At 39.9% G+C, this 22,071-nt stretch overlaps 1 protein-coding gene across 2 annotated transcripts in view; it reads left to right on the top strand.

Annotated features, from left to right (window-relative positions):
• Positions 1 to 20,524, top strand: part of bcan (brevican) — a 24,955-nt gene extending 4,431 nt beyond the window's left edge. The window contains exons 2-15 of one of the 2 annotated variants that reach the window (XM_035673109.1): positions 4,582 to 4,661; positions 6,438 to 6,830; positions 9,152 to 9,326; positions 9,817 to 9,944; positions 10,515 to 10,808; positions 11,691 to 12,659; positions 13,493 to 14,263; positions 14,653 to 14,889; positions 16,500 to 16,610; positions 16,703 to 16,861; positions 17,955 to 18,037; positions 18,288 to 18,432; positions 18,546 to 18,728; positions 19,013 to 20,524. In XM_035673109.1, the coding sequence (XP_035529002.1) occupies positions 4,582 to 4,661; positions 6,438 to 6,830; positions 9,152 to 9,326; positions 9,817 to 9,944; positions 10,515 to 10,808; positions 11,691 to 12,659; positions 13,493 to 14,263; positions 14,653 to 14,889; positions 16,500 to 16,610; positions 16,703 to 16,861; positions 17,955 to 18,037; positions 18,288 to 18,432; positions 18,546 to 18,728; positions 19,013 to 19,146 (3,862 nt within the window). In that variant the 3' untranslated portion in view covers positions 19,147 to 20,524. Of the gene's footprint in view, positions 1 to 4,581; positions 4,662 to 6,422; positions 6,831 to 9,151; positions 9,327 to 9,816; positions 9,945 to 10,514; positions 10,809 to 11,690; positions 12,660 to 13,492; positions 14,264 to 14,652; positions 14,890 to 16,499; positions 16,611 to 16,702; positions 16,862 to 17,954; positions 18,038 to 18,287; positions 18,433 to 18,545; positions 18,729 to 19,012 lie in introns of both variants that reach the window. The other variant, XM_035673108.1, reaches the window with a different exon arrangement.
• Positions 20,525 to 22,071: the final 1,547 nt, after the last annotated feature.

The raw sequence follows: 22,071 nt of genomic DNA, 5'->3' as shown, positions 1-22,071 counted from the left end.
CCTCCTCCTCCTCCTCACCCCTCCCTCTTCCCTCCCAGCCTCAAATGACCTTTCCTGGCAAACTGAGCGGTCAAACATCCTCTCTCTTGGCCCCCGCCGCCTTTTCCCTCAAGGTGAAGTCATTGACTATTCAGCCACTTGTGATGCCTGTCTTTGCACTTCTGATGTTGCCTGGGATGCGTCCTCTGCCGCCTCTGCCTCCCCATAGGAAAACCTCTCTCTCTCATCGTGTGTGTGTGTGTTAGAAAGCGAAACAGTGAGTCAGACAGATAGCTGATGAGTTTGAAATGAAGGGATTGTTAGATTTGAATAGTCAGACATTGGTGGAGGATTGTCAAGAGGAATTATGTCCATGTGATGTAGAGAGCAACTGAAACCAGTATGACAGGAAGCTGACAGGTTGACAGTTGATTTGCTCATTCATCCATCGAGCGTCTCTTTTATTCTAACTTTTGGAAATACTGACCAAAGTTACTTGTCTATTTTAAAAGAACCTCATGCTTTAGTTTAATAGTTGTGTTGTTGTTATTTACAATCTGGTCTGACCGAAAAATTCATCTGGATGACACAATTGAAAGTATTTCGGCATTGGTTGAACAACAAATGTCAGTACAGAAATGTCAAAGACACGTTTGAGATATGGTTGCTGGAAGTAGGGGTCCTGAGGGGGCTCCAGCACCTCCAAACAATCTGGCATAATGAAAACATNATGTCATGCATTTAGTGTTTAGTATAAGGTCATTATATACACGGCTTTCTCTCAGCAACCCCTAACTCTGATTGACTTCCAGCGTCCCTGGTCTGAGGTCATTTAGAAACTATGTCTCTATTACACAGTTTGTCCACTAGAGAGCGCTCACAAGTTGATTTTTCATCTGTAAAATGTCCCACTCGCTACATCCTATATGTTGGTACAAATTATTTAACGACCAAGAGTAAGGGATCTTTATAAAAAGGTTTAGAAATGGTAATATTTACTGTTTTCATATGAATGCTACTCAGTAACTTTCTCAACTCTTCTCACACAAAAAAGTAATTTGTTATATATCACATTTAAATCTTATGTACATGGGCATCTGTCTGTCTGCAGCTCTGTTCAGTGAAATGATTTGAACAGCCAGCTTTATCCCAAGTGGCATTTCTGTTTTCAGAGCTTTCATTTTGGAATGACGGAGCCAAATTTAGGCATTAAAAAGCTGCTGAGTGATTATTTATTAATCCTGTTTTGATTAGAAATGTGTCTCTGCTGAGAACCACGAAACAAACTTCAATTTCCTTCGTCATTTCAACTTTGATTCTCCTTTCAGTCAAAGGGAAGCGCTCATTGACATACAGTACATGTCTGTGATTTCCCACTTAGATTCCCACACTCATCCTCTCTGCTCTCCACAGGCTCCTTGTAAAAGAGCTTGTATAAAAGATTAAAGAGTCTGGATTTACTTCCCCCAGGTAAACTGCTTGTTAATTCAGGCCTGCAGGTGAAGCTCTGTCATGTCTCGCCCGCGTTGGTAAGGAGTCAGTGAGGTGTCGGAGGTCACCAGCTGTTCTCTGTTGGTTTTGGTTTGTTTGTGCCTGGATGAACTGACAAATAGGGTTTCGTCAGCCGCAAACACACAAAAAGTAGACTTTCTCACAGTTCGCAGCTCACAGTCTCTACTGCTATTTATTTTTCATTTCTCCAGCTGGAGCCTCTGATCATTTATTCACTTCCTGCTTCTTCCCTAGGAACGAAGATTTGTTGAGTGACACAGGGACAAGAAGAACTTGAAATAAACACACAGCTCTTTTGGGGTCAGGCAGTGAAATGTGATGCTCTGCTCTGAAATAGTTTGAGGCAGGGACGTGCTCACACGTTTTGAGGAACTGTTGCTCTAGCGGAAAGGGGCATGCCTCCGCTGGACACAGAGATGAAGAGCTGTAAAAAAGCCCCAAGCAAACAAAAAGTGTGAAGAAAAGTGGTGCCCTATGCCCCGTGTTGCCGTTGTGTGAGGGCTCTGGTTGAGTCTGTTGAAGTTGTGTAAATGATTAATGATGAATGCTAACCAATGGGATGCCCTGTCAATGAAAAGCTCCACATATATGCTTCCAAACAATGCACAGATTAACACATTTGCATCATGTTGTGCAATATTGCCTTAAATTCTGCTACGGATAGTTACAAAGTGACAACTGAAAACTTTGGTCTAACTGAAGTGGCCTACACAGAAGTTACAAAAACTGCAGTTTCTCTAACGGCCACTTGAGGCTGGTTCCAGCAGTGAGTCAATCTCCATAAGGCCAAATATTAAAATGTCCAACTTTACAGCAGTAATTAACATGTTTACAGCGAGGTTCAAAAAACAGTTTCAGTCTCTATAGCTAAATACCCCGTTCATGACAACTGTACAGGGGGTGAATAGTTAATAGATTAGTTTCACCCGTTTAAATTATATTGAGACTTAAAGTTATGCATAATTGAGGGCGTGGCTGCTTTGAGTGACAAGTTACGGCCATCACAAGTGGCTGTTTTTGGTTTGGCTTCATTCAGCCCGCCTTAGCTCCCCCCGCGCTCCACCTCTTTGGATTACCTGGAGCCAGGACTGCCAAGATCAACACAGCCGACCACACTGAGCTCAATGGCTCTTCAAGAACCTATATAGGTACTATATACAGTCTATGGTGTCCCAATGTGTTCATCTGTACACTCAGTATGTTCTGAATCATTGTTTTCCTTTAAATGATTAATGTAGAATTAGTGGATTACATCTTTTATACCAAAGTTTTTTGCAATTAAACACATCCTGTATGCAGCTGCAGGACAATTTTGGGGGGCTGTAAAACATACAAGATATCACACAAATTTCGATTTCTTGGAGTAAATAAAGTCTAATCCAATCTAAACAAAGGGGAGGAAGCCTGAGTGGAGCTGAACTGTCAATAATCATGTTCAATGGGACGATAGACTGCCACACCTGTCAATCAAGCACACATTAACAAAGAATACTCTTCTTTTAAGCATTCATATAGCATACATTTGGTGATATTAAATTGTGTTGCAGTTGCCTCATGCAGATTTCTGGTAATATAAAGATTTTCTTTTGTTTGATCAAAGCCTTTCTAAACACAGTTTGAGGTGGTTGCTCAGCATGTTTGTCAGCCACCGTTGTGAGAAGCAGAGTAGAGAAAACATATCCCAGTGTTAACATAGCTATACAGAGAAACATAAAACAGGATAGAAAAAAGTAAAAAGTGAATATAGTGGAGGAGAAAAGGAGTGGTAATAATGGTAAATCTAGTTAAGTTGGAGGTTGGGCTTCAGTCCGACCCTCCAGGGAGTTTTGAGGGAATCAGAATTCCGATCACACTCTGCAGCTCCTGAAGTCTGACTCACAGAGAGCTCCAAGGACACACAGGCAGTCCCTCAGTCTGTCTGTCTGCACACACGCACACACATAAACACACATTAATATGTCAACAACAACATTATTGTTGGGATGATTGTATTTTGATCATGTTTCTTTGTATTTCATAATTAATAGACAGTCTATTTATTTCATAATCCCATCATATACTGCAAGCCATGGATTGTTATTATGGGGTGATTGTTACAATTTGATTATTAATTGGTTGTACCATTAGTTGTATTTTTAAGTATGGCAGTTGAAAAGGTTGATGGAAACGACAAAATATAAAAAGCCTAACAAAGTTTTGTAAAAAAGTTTTCAAGCTAAAGTATGAATTCATGTCAGAGAGTGAAGGAGTCAAAACTAAACTAATAAATCAGTTTCTTAGTCTGGAAATATTTGATGTTTGTGATAAACTGATAAATGAAGTGTTTCTTTATGTTTTGGGAAAATTCTAAATAAATTCAATAACAACCTCTTGGATAAGCTTGATGCATTGCTACAAAGCTGAAAACAGGCTGTCACCTGAAGGGTCATGTCACCCAGTGCAACAGTACAGTTCAGTTAAGTTTTTGGAGCTCCATGGCACAGAGGAAGAACATATATCAGGCTTTGAAACATAGAAAGTCTTTGTTAAAGCGGAATTATGCTTCTGAGAATATACACGTAGACATCTCTGCAGAGAAGAGATTTATGGCTAACTGTAGGTGCCATAAGCTCACAAAGGAGCAGACAAACAGCAATGCGTCGTGTGGACCTGTGTGTTAAGCAAACTGATTGGTTGATCCAGGCGGGTTTGTAGCTGAGAAAATATGCAAACTTTCATCTCCTCGATAGTAGAAATAGCCATCGAGAGCCAAGCAAACTGTGCAGTCTGGAGAAGCATGTTCCAGAAATTCTCACCAGACTTGATCCCCTAAAGCAAAAAAGTTTTGGTCATAGATCTTCATCAAGATAAAGCCTGCTGCTTTTATTTCTTCTACCTACAGAAAGTTTCAGCAAGGTAACAGCATATGTAAAGTTCTTCTTGTTATGATGACGAAGTAACCAATGAGATTTGAATCCGACTAGAATAGATGATGGAAAGTGAAATTAGGGAGTAAATGTAAGTATATTTACTTAAACTCTGCAGAGAGCTTCTTGTCATTTCAAGTTCGACCATGTGGTCCCCCCTCCCCTTCTTGTCTTTAACCCACAGACTGGATGTGCTTCTACCTGTGCTGTGGGCCATCTGTCTCCTCGTCCTGCCGTCGTCCTCTACCCCCCACCACGAGTCAGGTACGCACCCCTCCCTCTGCCCCCCTCATGTTCACCGTTACCATCCACGGCTGACATCCACGACTCCATTAAATCATACATGACCTCTGACTTTTAAGGGCAGCAGGGTGCTCTTTAATCATTCCCCATTGTTCATTGTTTCTGTCGACATGTGCACTCTGGGGGGGGGGGCATTTTCAAGGGTGTCCCAGCAGAAAATGGAGGTTAACTGATGGGCTGAATGTCTTTTTCCTTTAGTTGTGTCAACAGAAGCACAATAAAAGCAAGAATTGACAGCTAATGACATTATATTATATAGTTTACACAGCAAAATGATTTGGAGGAATGCGAACTGAAGGGTTTTAGAAGCAGATGAGCTACATTTTAAAATTAGTGACCTCTGCTGGTGACCACTGGGAACTGCAACAACTTGACTGACCTGCTTAGATCTGCATAGAATATTGTCATTTTGTGCTATGAGTCAGAAACAAAAATTAGTGATTAAAATTGCCTGCAGTCTAACACTGATTCAATGTTGGCTCTAATAACTGGTTGCAGGGGTTTTTCTCCAAAACTGGAAAAGCAAAATAAAGTCTGTGTTTCAGTGGATGAGTGGATGAAATTAGGTAAATCTCTTCTCATAAACGTCTCAGCTTTAAGAGAGTGAGAGCTATTTTTGGAAAATGAGGGACCCCTTCATAGATATGAATATATGAATCAATGTGGTTTAACAATGAGATGCTCCATTTGTCTTTTTCTCTTTGTTTTTCCTCCTTCTTCCACCTCCATGTTTCTTCACTATTTACTGTATGTTGTTTTTAGCCCACGCTTTGGTTTCAGGGATACATAGTAATACATCTATTTGACGGATTACCATAAAATTCATAAATGATTCCCAGAGGCTGATTTTTTTTCTAGCTATGGAAGGGGCAGTGTCTAAATTAGACCATCCATTTTAAGAACATTTTCAGAGCTGTTTTCTTTTTGGAGTACCACTCAAGCATTGCTGTACGCAGGGTTTTAGAAATACACAGGTTGAACTTGCTAGTGGGGTTGGGGGCATGCATCAAACTAGTAGGTATGTTCAGGCAATTATTTCAGGACTTTTACTGTATACTCCTCGGAAAACATACTGAGGTCTGGACCTCGGGGGCCTCAGTCATGGTTATGGCCATGCTCACCAGAGGTGGCGGTGCCCAATAACAAAGGTACCAGTGAGTAGTAGCCCATTTCAGGCACTAACACGCTAACCCAAAATGATAAACATTGCACTGTACTTGCTGCACATCAGTGTGTTAACATTTTCATTGTGAGCATGTTGACATTAGCAATTAGCTCAAAACACCACTGTGTCTAAGTAGAGCCTTGCAACCTAATTGTGGCCTTCATTTTGGCTAATAAATGTATAGTATGTATTGTTATATGTAGCTTATGTCACTAATGCCACCAAAAATAATAACTATTTTTATGTCAGGTCTTGGATATCTAGCATGTATAAATTCTGAAGCAGATTAAAGGAATAGTTTGACATTTTGGGAAATACTTAACTTTGCCAGCGTATAACTTTTTAAATAATCTATGGATTCAACAAACACAACACATGTTATTTAGTGAGCTTTAGTACATTAGCACATTAGCTGGCTAGCTGCTTTTACTTGCGTCCAGTCTTTATGCTAAGCTAGGTTGTCTCCTGGCTTCTGCTGCATACTTAACACACAGACATGAGAGAAGAAAAACTATGTATTAAGCATATTTCTGAAAATGTCACCAATTACTTTAAAGCTTGCCTCTCCTCAGATGATTCCAAGCTTCTCCAGGTGACCATCCCGTCCACCCCACCTATACTTGCTGTCCTGGGCGGCTCTCTCACATTACCCTGCCTGGTGTCTCTGGCCCACCCGCCGCCGTCTCCCTCCACCAACGGCCGCCACGCCGTGCTGTCCCTCCCGCGGGTCAAATGGACCGTTCTCACTCACGGCCGAGAGACGGAGATCCTGGTGGCCCGCGGCGACAGGGTGAGAGTCAGCGAGGCCTATAAAGACAGAGCCTCGCTGCTCAACTACGCCTACTCCCCCGCCGACCTCACCCTGCGGCTGGAGAGCCTGAGGCAGAACGACAGCGGCTTCTACCGCTGCGAGGTGCAGCAGGGCCTGGAGGACGCTGACGATGTGGCTCAGGTCAAGGTCAAAGGTGAGACAGACAGCGTAGTGAATAAATATTGAAAAAGTAAAAAATATATCTCTGTTTAGCAATGATTCTCATGCTTTCTTTTAAAAATACATGTGGACAAAATAACAAGAACACCTTTTTCAAGCAATGGATCTACATCGTCTTTGTGGACTTTTTTGAATGTGAAAAATCCTAAATTTAACATTCTTGAATTATCTTGAAGGTGTTCTTGTGATTGTATTCAGCACGTGTATATACACAGGGTGGACAAAATAACAAGAACAGATCAATACAATGCAGTACAACAACCCCTAAAATACTCACTACTGAACACATTTAGTTTTATTTTAGTAGCATTAAGAAACTGAACCTCATTATACAACCCTGCATTGTAAATGACAATTAAATAATCTTGAATCCTTGAATAAAAACCTCTCTGGGAAAAAAGGTTTCATTAATGCAGGGCTGCTATATTGCAATTTATTAGTTAATTCAGTTTTCATGTTTAGCTGCTATTTTGTCAACCTGGTGAATACATACTTATCCTTCTTGCTTCTCAAGTAAGAGACGCAAACATTATATTAACATACATAAATTATATACTAAATCAAAGTGCACACACACATCTGCCTGTTAGGTGTGATAATTTAGTTATTTAGAATAAATAATAAATTTTGGTCACAGACCTTCGCTGGGCATTACTCTCTATAGTCTTTATAACCTTAAAGAAAGTCTCCCTAATGAAAGCAAGGGCAAAATAATTAATTTATTATGGAAATATAGAGTAAATAGTCTAATATGACACAACATATCAAGCTGATATCTTATATAAGCTTAGCATAGTCTAATGTTACACATTATTATAATGCAGTACCCCCATATATCGGGTTTAAAAATGTCATGATTACTTTAACGTTGATGACATAAAGCAGGTCTGCTACCCCTCCACCCTACCACAAATCTGACCCAGTCACTCTGAGATAAACGGGCTCAAAGCAACATCAACTGCAGTAATTTAGCAACATAGTCTGATGCCATTGACAGAACATGCACGTGTAAGTCAATACAGTCAGTCGAAAGTAATTCAGTGGACGTCGTGAAGAGAATTAAGGTCAAATAAATTACCTTGTGGATAATAGATAAAGCCACTGTGTCTCATATTTCTGCACCTTTGTTATGCAATGCACCCTCAACATCTGTGATGAATGGTCGTCTCATTCAGCACCCCCACCAAGTAATAGATTATGGATTCTCTGACCACAGTCATTTGTGAGCTCATATATCAGGACTGCGTTAAATATAGATAGTAGACGGTGCAGTTTGGATATGGTTTCCCCTGACCAGATTTATTGTTAATCCAATTAATGATTCTGGTTGTGTTTTGAGGTAGAATCAGTGTGTTTGTCTCTGGGCAACATTTTTAGTAATACAGTAAATGATCTTCATATTCAGATGAACAACAATGGTTTGTAATACTTAACTGATCCCAGAAGTCGATGTCAGGATCAGATCAGATTCATGTCCTCTTTTCAACTTGTACAAATTTGATTGCAAAGACTGCAAATAACTTCTTTTTAGTTCAGCCTGTTTCTCTGAGCTTATAACGATAAAGCTTTTGATTCATGGCAGTTGCAGCTGGTGGAATTTCCTAGTATCAAAATTGGCAGGAAATGTGTTTTTGGAATATTTTTTCAGGAGAGAGAACACACAAATGACACTTTATGTAGGAAGCAACAATGTCCAACCAACCATGTCCCAATGTATCAGGATTATCTGCACTTACTGATGCTTAAAGGATCAGTTTGTAGAATTTAGTGGCATCTAGTGGTGAGATTGCAGATTGCAACCAACTGAAACCTTTGACTCATCCAAGCTCAAAGGACAAATTATGGTGGCTGCAAAAAAAAAAGAAAAATGCGAACACCCTATCTAGAGCCATTTCTGGATCTGGGCTACAGTAGAAACATGGCGGTTCAACATGGCAGACTCCGTAAAAGAAGACCCACTCCCTCTGTAGATAAAAATGACTCCTTCTAAGGTAACAAAAACATAATGTTTCTGATTTTCAGGTGGTTATAAATACATACATACAAACATAGTTATGCATATTATATTTAATTTCTGCTGCATTCTTTAACTATGTAATCTTGTCCTCTTGAAAATATTCATATTAAAGGTGGTTGATGGAAACCTATGTAACATTTAACAGCAACATAACTGCAGACACCTACTTTTCCTGCGTACTGTACGGTCACCTTGCCTCTAATGCTTCTTTGCAGAATGATCACATAAAAGACGACAGGAGCCAAATTTTATAAAGCTGTGGTTTGGGGTTTTTACAGGGGTGGTGTTCCATTATCGTGATGCATCCAGCCGCTACGCCTTTACCTTTGAGCGGGCCAGAGAGGCCTGCGGGGAGATCGGGGCTGAAATTGCCACTCCAGAGCAGCTCCTGGCCGCCTACCAGAGTGGATACGAGCAGTGTGATGCCGGCTGGCTCTCAGACCACTCAGTGAGGTGAGCACCTGAGAGAACGTGGTCCAATGTCAAACAGCACGCATCGCTTAACACTGGATCAAGTGGCCTCTCAGCTTGGAAATTCAGCATTTTGTGTCATGTAGAATTATGATTTGAGGCACTCAGGTGTTTAGTGTACATTTGGCAAGAGTCCAAATCCTTCATCCACCAGCTCAACAAAAACAACAACAATACATTTCTACACTGACCATGTGGCTGTGGTTCATCCAGCATGGAGGTTGGTCAGCTTGGAGGGCTGATAGTGGACCACTCAGCCAGCTAACATTTGATATGTTCTCTACATCTGCGCATCACAACACACAGATCATCGAGTGGCTGAGAGGCACTCATCTGATCAGAAACCAAACATTTCTCCCCACTTCAGCACTCACTCAGAGAAGAGCTGCAACAAGTGTGATGTTTGGAGTGCTGCCATTACGAAAGAAGAGGTACTTAGTGTTTCAGTGCTGTGCAATATTTCCTTCCACAGATACCCCATTCAGATGCCGAGAGAGGGCTGTTTTGGGGACATGGATGGACTGCCAGGAGTGAGGAACTACGGACTGTTGGAGCCTGATGAGCTGTATGACGTCTACTGCTACGTGGAGAATATTGAGGGTAAGACCACAAGTAATAATAATATATATAATATATATAATATTTTTTATAATCTGGATCAGATTGTTTGAAAAGTTTTTCCAGTTTGGTGTTACGTAGAAACACTAGGGAAAAAACGGATTCAATATAACATCTTAACGCTGTGACATACAGTGATACTTTAGACAATAATGAGCCTCCAACATTGTGTCAGCAGTTTGTGTTTGTCCCTTTATTGTTTCAACATGACAAAGCCCTTGTGCACAGAGCACATTGTGCATAAATAAATGTTTTTCTCCAGTTTGGTGTGTAGTGAAAAGGGATGCAACATAACACTGATGTGATTTGACAGAATAAAGGCATTTATTTATTTTTTAGAGGATAACTGGGGGTTTACAAGCACAAAATACACAACAATTTGATAAATCGAGGCAAGCAACAAAGGAAAGACAGACAGCGGGTTTAGTAACATAAAACAAATTAAAAAAAAGAACAAGAAAAAAAGCTTCTCATTAATGTAATTTTAGCAACTACCTGGCTGGTTTACCAAAACCTTTACTTAAAATGAAACTTCACATCACATGTGTAAAGGGGAAGTGTTCCATGGCACCGCCCCCCAGCGTTTCACCTTCTGGGAGGCCAAGGCCTACTGCCTGAGTCATGGGGCCGAGCTGACCACCACAGCTCAGCTATATGCAGCCTGGAATGACGGGCTGAACCACTGCAGTCCGGGTTGGCTGGCAGACGGGAGTGTGCGGTATCCCATCGTCACCCCCAGAGAACGCTGTGGAGGTGGTGAACCCGGGGTCAGAACTGTCTATCGCTACAGCAATCAGACGGGCTTCCCAGAGGTTTACACTCGACATGATGTGTACTGCTTCAGAAGTAAGTGGACAGTCTTGTGTTTGTTAAGTGTCTTGGTTTATTTTCTGCATCCATGAGTTGACCTGCAATCCTGCCTATAGTTCTTCTATTCTTTATTTCATGACTTTTCTCTAATCTTTTTTCCTGTGAAACACTGGATGGTTGTACCTCATCTAAAAAATATTACACATTCGGAGAAGGTTATAAGGGGGAAACAAGGCCTTTCTCAGTCTGCGTTCTTGTGGACATCTGAAATACCATCATTTAAGTAGTGTTTCAGCTGGATGACCACATTTAGCCAAGAATGGTCCAACTGCCTTGCCTTGCTCCCTTTATTTTATCAAGGATGCTTTGGGAGCTCATGTGTGTAAAATTAAAAAAATGTGGTCGATATATCAAATGAATGTCATTTTGCATGCTTGCGATAGCATGCAAAATGAAAGTTGATGTTTTTTATTAGACAGTTAATTTGCTGCTGCTGTGCAACGGTGTGTGAATGTGTATGAATGAGTAAGTTTCTGTTCGATGGGCTTTGCCATCGCTGAATGAATGTGTGTGCAGTGTAAAAGCACTTTGAGTGGTCAGAAGACTAGAAAGGCGCTATACAAGTACAGGTCCATTACCATTGCTTCTGTAGGCTATACATTTGGCACCATATTTGTACCAATCTTGCCTACTTAAACAGCTACAAGGAACTTTTCTTTTGGGTTGATTCTGGCGGCCTCTGTTGACAAAAGATGTAGTGTTTCTGATATAGAGACATTAGTATTAAATTAAGACCTGTTTCATAACCAGTTAAACACTCCTTATAGTATGTTTAACCAAATATACTATGATTAGTTTGAGGCTTTCCTTCTACACTCTCAACCAAATAACATTTTCTAATTCTGCTCTTTATTTCAGGCGATAATGTCCCTCACACAGAACCCCCTCAGGATTTTCTTGCCACTGAGCAAGAGGACATTGGCCAGGACATTGTTTTCTTAACTAATCCTGCAGAGGAGGAGTTCAGCCTGAATGAGGTGACAGCTATGGGGAGCGAGGAGGTCCAACATGCCCACACGGCCAATCCTGTAAAGCAGGGCCCTGTGGAGGTTCAGTTCCCGACATTGGGTTATGACAAGGAAGCATTGCTGACCTTAGATCTTCATCAGTCAGTCACTCCTCCATCTGAGCACCAAGTGCACTTGTCCACAGAGGATATCAGTGAGGTAATAGAGAAGGTAATCTACCCAGAGTCCTATCAGCCAGCACCTGAAGAAAACCCAGACACAGATCATGAAGAGTCTCACGTACCAACAACTTCTCCAAAGGCTGATGCCGTAGTAACTGTTGGTGAAAACTCCACTTTACCCACAACTGATCCGACAACTTCGGAGAATGGAAAGACCTCAGAGCCTCATCTTTCTGTGACTGAAAGCCTAGATATGCCAGGTCTTAATGCAACATCTGGACCTGATTCAAATGAGCTCCTCAGCAGCTCTCCAGAGGTTCCTCAGGAAGGTGATCTTCCTGTTTTACAAGAGGACCACACTCCAGATGTCCACTTGGAACACTCCTCTGAAACTGAGCTTGTCTACTTGAGCACCTCTTACGATGTTTCGGTACAGCCGGAAGAGGCCAGCACTGGTACTGTTGAGGAAATATCGGCGCTGACTACATCACCCCACACTGAGGAAGCAGATGTTCACTCCACAACCCTGTTGCCATCTTTTGACAGCAGTACGTCTGAGAACCATCCAACAGGAGAGGAGTGTGGACACGGTAGTACAAACCCGGTTTTAGATGAGGAAACACAAGACTCTGTGACTAAAAGTTTGGTTGGTATGGACACCTCTGCCACCTCTGAACTGGTCCCTACCTCTGATTCAGGTAAGTATACAGTGAGTATTAAAGTTAGGATGTTATAGTGACTTAATATTTGACTATTATCAACTATCAGGTCTATTTCAGAGGCTTCTCCATTGCTAGTGACAGTGTGAAGGTATAATTCTCATTATACACTAGAAACCAAAACTATTACATCCTTACCACTGATTGGTAAAATGTAAATGAAGTGAATTTGACCTGATGGTGGTGCTGTTTTGTTGCCTAAATTCAGTTTATTCTCTGTACCATGGACATTTTAGAACATCTCAGAGTAATTTGACATTTAGCATGTTTGTGTAACACGTTAATGTTGACATATGCTCTGTTAGTGTTAATGTCAAACTAAAGCCAAGGCTGACAGGAATTCTGGCATCAGTTACAGAGTAAGTAAATAAATAAGTGTAGTAGATGAAAGTGTAAAATCTGATGAGTTTCTGGCACTAGATGAAAAATGTGTCATTTTTATGTTCCCAGGGTCCTATGTTTTCCCAGATTTATATGAAACATAGCTGATGAGACATGACAAAGGGTCCGGTGTTCCCCAGTCCTAGGGTTAGGGTTAGGGAGCTGAGGACGCTGGCGACCATGGGAGAATATATGCACTCTGGAAAAATATATAAACTGTAAACTTAGGTATTATGTAAGTAAATGTCTTTAAATCACAGACTAAAAATCCTCTATTGCACAACTTGTAATTGGGACAGCGTATTTCTGATTTTATTTCCTGCCGTTGTTGTCCATTTTTTAAACTAAATTACCTTTAAAAAGAAATAAGATATTTTTTAACATATAGTTTCAGATGATCCCTTTTTTGACATGTTACTATCCTACTCAAGAGCACCCAGGTGTAACTGTAGAGTCACCCATCCCAGACGACCATCATGATGACGACGAATCCAATAGCACTTCAGAGGAGGCAGCACCGGATTATTCAACTGACCAGAATGCACTCATCCATCCTGCAGAAATCCCAACAGCAGAGGTCATCACAGCCACAGATGACTCAGGCTCCACTGTAAACGGTCCTGTCCTAAACAGCGATACGGTCACTTTGTTGACGTCCCCTGTATCTGTAACACTGTCTCCCCCCTCAGTGGAGGTTGAAGCCAGCTCCCCAGAGATTATAACCTTCATACCTGAAAGCAATGCTTCATCTGGGGCCGGACCTCTGGAGGACATCCAGGACAAACTTGAGCAGGAGGGATTAGGAGAAAGCCCAGAAGAATTCTTCAGCACAACCCAAAATACCACAGACAGCGGTCCGGAGGGGAGGGAACAAGATGCCAGAGAGGGATCCGGTGAGTCATCTGGAGAAAACCCAGAAGTGAAACAAGGACTCCTGTTGACAAATCCAACTCTCTCATCAGTTCATACTTCTGGGGAAACTGATGGTGAGGTTGACACATCTCCTCCATCAGATGTAAAAATCACACTGATCCCTCACCTGACCCTCACCCCCGGCTGGGAACCAGAGCCTTCTTCCCCCATACCGCAAGAGTCTCGCTCTGATCGGGAATACAGCGCCGAGCCTCCTGTCGCTGAGGTATCTGATGATGTCTCTAAAGAGCAAGAGGTCGTGTCTGAGATCACCACCAGCAGCATCAATGGTGAGTTTAAGGGCACAGTATTTAATTTCTGCCACTAGGGAGTCTCTGACGTTGCAAAGTTGCGTGGGATCATGGTTTATAATCATGGATCATTGCTGATAATAATAGCAGAAATTTCTCACATATGAGGTAATTTATTAAAGTTTTATTTACATTTGCCGACTTCCTTCCTCACTCTCTGAGGTATGCGACGTATCTCGTATTTTTGGAAACATTTGGGATAATGTTGTTTTTTTTGCTTTTATTTGATTTTGTGAGATGTATGTATCTTTAATATAACTTGACATGACAGTGTCAATATAGTCCAGTACCATTGTCTAAAAGGCCCCTAAAGTTGAAATGGCTGCATTTAGAAATAACTTGAATATATAATAAAACTGTCTCAGCAGAACATGGATCAGAGGGAGGCGAGGGCGAGACCAGCACAGATGAGCCTTCAGTTAAAATATGCACATGGCGTCCAGATGAGGAGGAAACCAACAGTCCAACACTCAGCGCCGACAGCAGCGATGTGACCGTCACTGCTCCCACCGTGTTCCCGGAGTATTTTGCAAAAGGTGGCAAGGAGCAGACGGCGATGGCTGCCTCCCTGCCTGCTGCCAAAGTCTCTGCTGCAAGCCTTTCAGGTACCTGTGCTCCATAACCAAGTACTGGTCGTTTGATGATAACAAACAGCAGCTGGTGTTAGTATGCTTTAATGCTGATTTGGGAAGGCAGAGGCAACACTTGTTTCTGAAAATGCCCAATCAGGAAAGAGATTTATCGGACGCTGCAATTTAGCAGCTCGTGCTGACTAAGCACTGTAAGATTGTGTGTGAGATTAGCTTCCCGTTTTGGATTAATTCTTGCAGGATAACACACAGCAAGCTCTTCACTGTGTTACTCAAGATGGGTTGCATTATCCATTTTTAGATTGTTAGATTGTTTGTTTTAGATTGAAAAATTGAGTTCAGTAATTTATATATTTTACTAGTTTATTCACTTTAAGCATAAAATTGACATGGCCATGCCTATTCAAAAAGGACTTGAAAAAAAGGGGCAGATAAGGCAGGTAGTAAAGCATTTTGACAATATGAAAAAGCAGAAAAGTGCAGGGCATAAAAACTGAGCTTTCAGAGACACAAATTCTAACTTGTAACCAAAATCACCAAAATTACTTGAAGATATAAAGGCCTGAATAGTTGCCTAGCATGGTGAAAAAGTGCTTGCCAAAGTCCATCTGTGCTGAAGTTAATTTTTGTATTCCTTTGTAAAGTTGTAAATAGTATGTAAATAAATAAATATAGGTGCTGTCTTTAAGTTGATTTGGGTGTAAATGTTTTCTTTGTTGTACAAGCATGAAATCACTGTGATGTCTGTCCTTTCTCCGTCTCTCACTACAGACTCTTAAAACTTTGTTGTAAGTAATATGTAATGTGATTCTTTTTCAAATTATTACAACAAAATATTTATTGTACTTACATATAATGGATTTTAACATTGATGCTGGAACATGTAACTAAGAAGTGGGTCCCATACCTGATATAACAGCTCCCTCTGCTGGTGCCTCCCAGCATTTCATTTGAAAATGATTGTGAAAAATGGTTATAAATGTCAGTAAAGGGTATTTCATCCTTTGAGGGAAAAAAAATGCTGTTGTCTGAAAAAAGTCTGATCAAATAATTGTTTGCATGAAAGTATAGAATATAATTCCCATTCAGATGGAAAATAGCTAGTAGCTAAATATGTTACAAAGTATAAGATTACAGTTTTTAATAGTCCCTGATAAATAAATCTAATTAAATAAATGATAATAAAGGTTTAATTGTAGGCTTGGTTATTATTATCTCCACACAGTTTCTTCTCAAATTGTATTATTTTAATAGATAGATTTGAATATCTGATACTGAACAAAAACATCTGCTTTGAATTGCATGGAATTCTGTTAATTAGGCTTGAGGAGTAACAGATTACATGTAATTGAGTTATGTAATCAGGATACAAAAACAGTAACTAATCTATTACATTTACAGAAAAAAGATGTAATTAGATTAGTTACCTTTAGTAAAAATGGGGATTATTAGCAGGATTACAAATTGATCATCCAAAAGTAACAGAAAGTAATCAAGTGATGTTACCTTAATATTGTAATACTTGGATTAGGTAACAGGTAATTAGTTGATTAAATGTATCAGATTACATTTTTAAAGTGACCCTCCCAACCCTGCTGTTAATAAGCACCACCATCTCCACACAGCTGCAGACTCCTGCCTGGAGAACCCCTGTTTGAATGGAGGCACTTGTGTCGACGGTGAATCAACAAGGTGCCTTTGCTTGCCTGGTTATGGAGGAGAGTTGTGCCAGACAGGTTGAGTGTCAACATATAATCACAAAATCTTCCAAATATTAGGAAATACTTTGCCTCTCCTTTCTCATTTAATCTGTGTCTGACCTGTTCAGACCTGGAGGCGTGTGAACCCGGCTGGGAGAAGTTCCAGGGATTTTGCTATCGTCACTTTACCAAGAGGCAGAGCTGGGAGGTGGCTGAGCAGCACTGTCGCATGTGTGGTGGACATCTCATTTCTGTCATGACCCCCGAAGAGCAGGACTACATCAATGGTAAAACTGAAACTCTCCACTCCACTTAGATTCTAGTGACCTGGAGGCAAAAATAATCTGATTTTCTGAGTTAGATGCGATTTCTTGGAGCACAGGAAACACATCTTGGCTAGTTAGGAAATAAATGTGTTCACCACCTTGTATTTCAAATGAATGTGAAGAAGATGAGCATTTACACTGTAATTTGTGCTGTGAAAATGTAGTTCAGTAGTTGGTTTAACCCAACCAATTACAATTTTTTAAGAAGCACAATCACTTGATTATTAAAAAAAGTATACCACGCTTTTTTAGAATGAGGCTCGCATTGATCACCTTTATCGTTTTGTCATTGAAAATTGGTTGGTTAGGTGCCGATCTTCAAGCTTTATTGTCAGAAACAATTAGCTTACTTGGACATCATGATGTATGATGGCACGGTGGCCTATGATTAACTGTTTTCCACAGTGAAATATGAAATGATTGAAAAATGTCATAAAACATTATACACATAACCATTAAAAGTAACCTTTAATTTTTTTTTGCTAAATGACTCATTTCTCTCAGAAGATATCAAACCAGTGATCTTTCATCTTAACATTCTTCAAATTCAGACTCTTAAAAAATTCAAAGTGAAGAGTTTGTTTTAACGACGAGGCCTCTCAAAATGGTCCAGACAAGACACAACAACGGCCTTTCATGTCTTCCCTCTTATTGAATCTGTGTTTTAACTAGAAAATGCCACGGTTTTGAAGTTAGTGTTGGTATTTCATCTGGCAGTGAGGCGATGAGATAGTAATCTGACATTCCTTTGGAGTCTGCGGGCAGTTGCTATGGCTCCTATGGACTGACACTTTATATTGTTGTAACGGTAGTCTTTATCCACTCATTCCAACTCATCAAAAGTATATTTGTTTAGCATCAAGTGTATTAAGCTGTTAAAGTTAAGTGTAGCCTATTCCCATTTCATTTATGACTTTTATATTGTGTCTCTTTTATATCTTAGTGGCATCTAATGTAGAAAGGTGCTATAAATACATTTGACTTGCTTTATCTACATAGCTACAATACAGGGATGCCTCTCTTATTTTCCCTCTTCATACCTTTTAATTTTTAGACAAATACAGAGAATATCAGTGGATCGGACTAAATGACAGAACCATTGAGGGAGACTTCCGCTGGTCGGACGGGAACCCTCTGGTGAGTGTCTGTGACTTGTTTTGACCTTGTGTGTTTTGATCAAACTTGTGAGACCTACAGTTTGGTAAGTTTAGTTTTAAGGTGTAAACCCTCGAAGATTTGATTTTGATTTTGATTTGAGATTGTCTAAGCTGTCTCATTTCACTGTCTTGCGTCAGTTTATTAAAACATTAAAATCATCATTGATGAGATTAAAAGTTGTTTATATGTCTTTTATATGACTGTTTTAATCCGTTCTGGTCTCTGTCAGCTCTACGAGAACTGGTACAAAGGCCAGCCCGACAGCTACTTCCTCTCTGGTGAGGACTGTGCGGTGATGGTGTGGCACGACGGCGGCTGCTGGAGCGACGTGCCGTGCAACTACCACCTGTCCTACACCTGCAAGAAGGGCGTCTGTGAGTTCACTTCATTTGAGCTGCACCTTGTCTAAGGTCTCTTTTTTAAATCAGCACTAGTGTTAGGGATCTAAGAAGCAAAGTTGTCTCTCCATTTTTCTTCCATCTAACAGCATCCTGTGGCGAGCCCCCAAAGGTTCCCAATGCTAAGGTGTTTGGGAAGAAGCGTTTGCGCTATGAGACCAACACCAAGGTGCGGTACTACTGTGAGGAGGGTTTTGTGCAGAAACTGAATCCTGTAATCAAGTGCCTGCCTGGCGGCCAATGGGAGCAGCCTCTGATTACCTGCATGCCAAGTAAGTGCATTAACTGGCTGACCTTGATGAGGGGTCACAACTCAGGACCCAAAACGCAGACAGTACAAACAAGAATGTAAACAGAATAACCAACAAACACTATCAGAGTCCAACAAAAAAAATAGTCCAAACAAGAGAAATCCAAATTGACTTTTTAAAATGTGTAACGGTGGAATACTCTTTCAAGACATTGTGTCCTTTCTTACAAAGGTTCACACAAACACACTCTCCTAAATAAAAAGAGGCTGTGATCCTTTACTTTTCTATTTGTCTCCCACCTTTAGCCCATTCGATGGAAGAAGACTCAGATACCTCACATCCTTACCAGTACGAGGCGGTCGTGGAGGCCATGGAGGTCATGAGCACAACCACAGAGACAACAGCTCCTCTGTTCTGGGACATTAAGTGGCATGTCTAAAGCCATCCTGCCTTTTTTGTAAAACAAGTTTCCATCTCCTCTTTTCCTCCTTTTCTTGTGTCTCAAAAGACGTTTCCAGTCCCGTTTCTGCATTAAGTTAAACTGTATAAAACTAATCTTTCATATTAAAGTCATCTCAAGGCCACAGTGTTTACAGTCATGTAGTCCAAATGGTTTTTCATTACTGGAGAAAGTTGTCGCAAAAGTTATGGAAGGTTAAGGTGAATTTGGTCATTGGACCTGTTGAAGCGAAAAACACTCTTGATCTAGACATCTCTGAAACAATGACTCTCAAAATAATTCTTCTGAAACTTGAGGATCCTCCAGGATCCAACAGTGTTGATTTAACATCCATCTTCCTTTTTGGATCGAAAGGCTTTCTGTTTGTTCATAAAACATTTTTGTTTTTCAGTACGTACAGTTTCAAGATCCTCTCTTATCTTTTGACTTCCACACAGAAGGACAACTTCAATGTGAATATAAAAGACCTAGAATCTAATTTACGAAATGTATACGAGCCCTAAGTTCTTAATATTTCTGAGACCATTCTGATCATGCTTAAAAAACAAGTTAATCACGTAAATGTATGTTTTATCAGTCTGTATTACCCTGAATAAACTAAATTAAATAAAGGCTATATTATGTAAATCAAGTACAAAGTAGGTGATAGGAAGGATTATGTCCCAAGCAGCATATGGGTCTTTAAGGGATTCAGAAATATTTAAAAAATATATAATTATGTCTTTTACAGCATACTTACTTTACTTACTTACACAGCAGTGATATGTGATGTGCTTTACTTTCATAATCAGCAACCATTTTGTATCTAAACATTACTGTTCTTTAAGAAAAGATCATTGAATGACAACGTTGAATTCATGAATTTGACTGCAGGAGCCGCACACGCCGTAGTTTAACGTATATGAACCAGATTAATGTGTAAGTTTGCAGTTTAACCTGTTGTACTTAAAATCTGGAAGATTCCTTGTTTTTACTTTTCTTGGGATCGGCATCAATGTTGAGAACTGTCCCAGTCCGAGACACATAATTTCCCACAGACTGCACTCTTGAAAAAGATTTGTGCATTTAATGTAAAAGCACTGCTGTACTGTAATATAGTGCAAAACTACATCACAGCTACACAGGATGTGGAAAGAACAACAAACATTGCATTTTGACCCTTACAAATGGCAGTGAAACATGGAAGTTTAAATTTTCAAGTAAACAACATTTGACATAAATAATCCTGTTTCCACTTGGTATTAACATATAACCCTAGATTTCCAATACGCTCACATTTGCCGACTATAAATATACAGATCATATTTTAATACCAGGTGGAAATTCGGTACATATGCAGTAATTGTTGGTACTGAAGGCGTCAAGCTCATTTCTTTTTTTTTCTCTTTGCTTGCTCACTATGTTTTATGTTGCTAAAAGAATATTCTCAAGTACACCTTTATATTTTGGAAGTGCAGCTGTAATGTGAGTAGTAATAAAAAAAACAGATGTGCTGAAAATTCAACCGCTGTTTTAAGAGACTGCATACCTTCAATTCTTTTATTATTGTTATTATTATTATTATTATTATTTTTAGATGGAGAGAAATTACCAACAGGGAATAAACCTGATCCCACCCACACTAAGTTGAACCACCTAACTCTCTGTGTGCACACATGGTATCTTTTTTAAGAGTGCAGATCACTGACTGCTCGTTCTCTGGTGCTTTTTATTCAGGTGTCTCTAACACCAAGTTTGTTGTATGGTGTGCTATTATGAACTGTATATCTGTATTTGGCCAGATGTGTATTAGCATACAGTATCCTAATCAGAGAGTCTAATTTTGTAACAGACAATATGACAGTAAGTAACACTGCAGGTGACATTAATTGTTGATCTAATGAACGCTAACAAATTATATAATAAAAATGGATCCAATGAAGAAGGAGAAATAAAATGTAATTTTTTATTGTAGTCTGGACTTTTACTGTTGTTACACGTTGCCTATTGATTTAACTGTATGGCATTAAAAATGTTTGATATATATTCCATGATCATATAACTCCTTATTAACACTAAAATGTCTGATCAGATATACTGTAGTTGACTTTGCTTTCTTCCTGACACTTTTTGGTATATTTAAGCAGTTTGAATCTTCTAACTATAGAATCCTTCAGTGTAAAACCTCCAAATTGCAAAAGCTGCAGCCTCGACAGGAGTTTGCCTTTACTATCACTGTGTTGCAGGTATAGTTGGGTTTAGAGTGTATCCTCCTTTGACTGTTTCTAATGGAATACTGGTCTTTGAGAAGTGAAGGGATTCCCTACTGAGTGCCATAAACTGTCTACCAAACTTGTTTGAAACTACCACAAGAGGTCGCCAAAGTAATAAAGTTTCAACACACACACAGGAGCTTTAATATTTTCTTCCACGCTCTAATCATTAGGAGACACACGTCTTCACAGCTACAACCTTGGTTAGAATGAAAAATATACTGAAGCAACGTTAAGCTCTTTTGTTTTCAGTTAAGTGCTGTCTAATGGATTTGGTTGATGTTACTTTAAATGTTGCTGTTTAACAAAGGTACAAGAACTAAACATTGTTTTTTGTTTTTCTGCAAAAAAAGTATAATTTCCACATTCAAAAAGTAATTTGCTTCTTCTACTACATTAAAAAAATCCAGAATATGTTAATATACAAATTGTGTTCAAGTTTTCCTGCTGGACACAAGATGTCTCCTACTTCACTGTAAAGTCCATTCTCAGTGTCCACTGGTGGATCACACTTGTATAAGATACTGGAACAGGGATGAACTTACAAACTATTTGTGATGTCACAAATCATCCTCGTAGGCCCCACACCTTAAAATCAGATTTTCAGTGAGCACAGAGAAACTTCAGCAGATGAATGTGAAAACATCTTTCT

Source organism: Morone saxatilis, unplaced genomic scaffold, assembly GCF_004916995.1.
Source record: "Morone saxatilis isolate NCDOM2014 unplaced genomic scaffold, NCSU_SB_2.0 Contig24, whole genome shotgun sequence".
In the NCBI taxonomy this organism is placed as follows: Eukaryota; Metazoa; Chordata; class Actinopteri; family Moronidae; genus Morone; species Morone saxatilis.
Note: the sequence above shows the minus strand (reverse complement) of the source record. Positions and strands in the feature narration are given on the sequence as shown.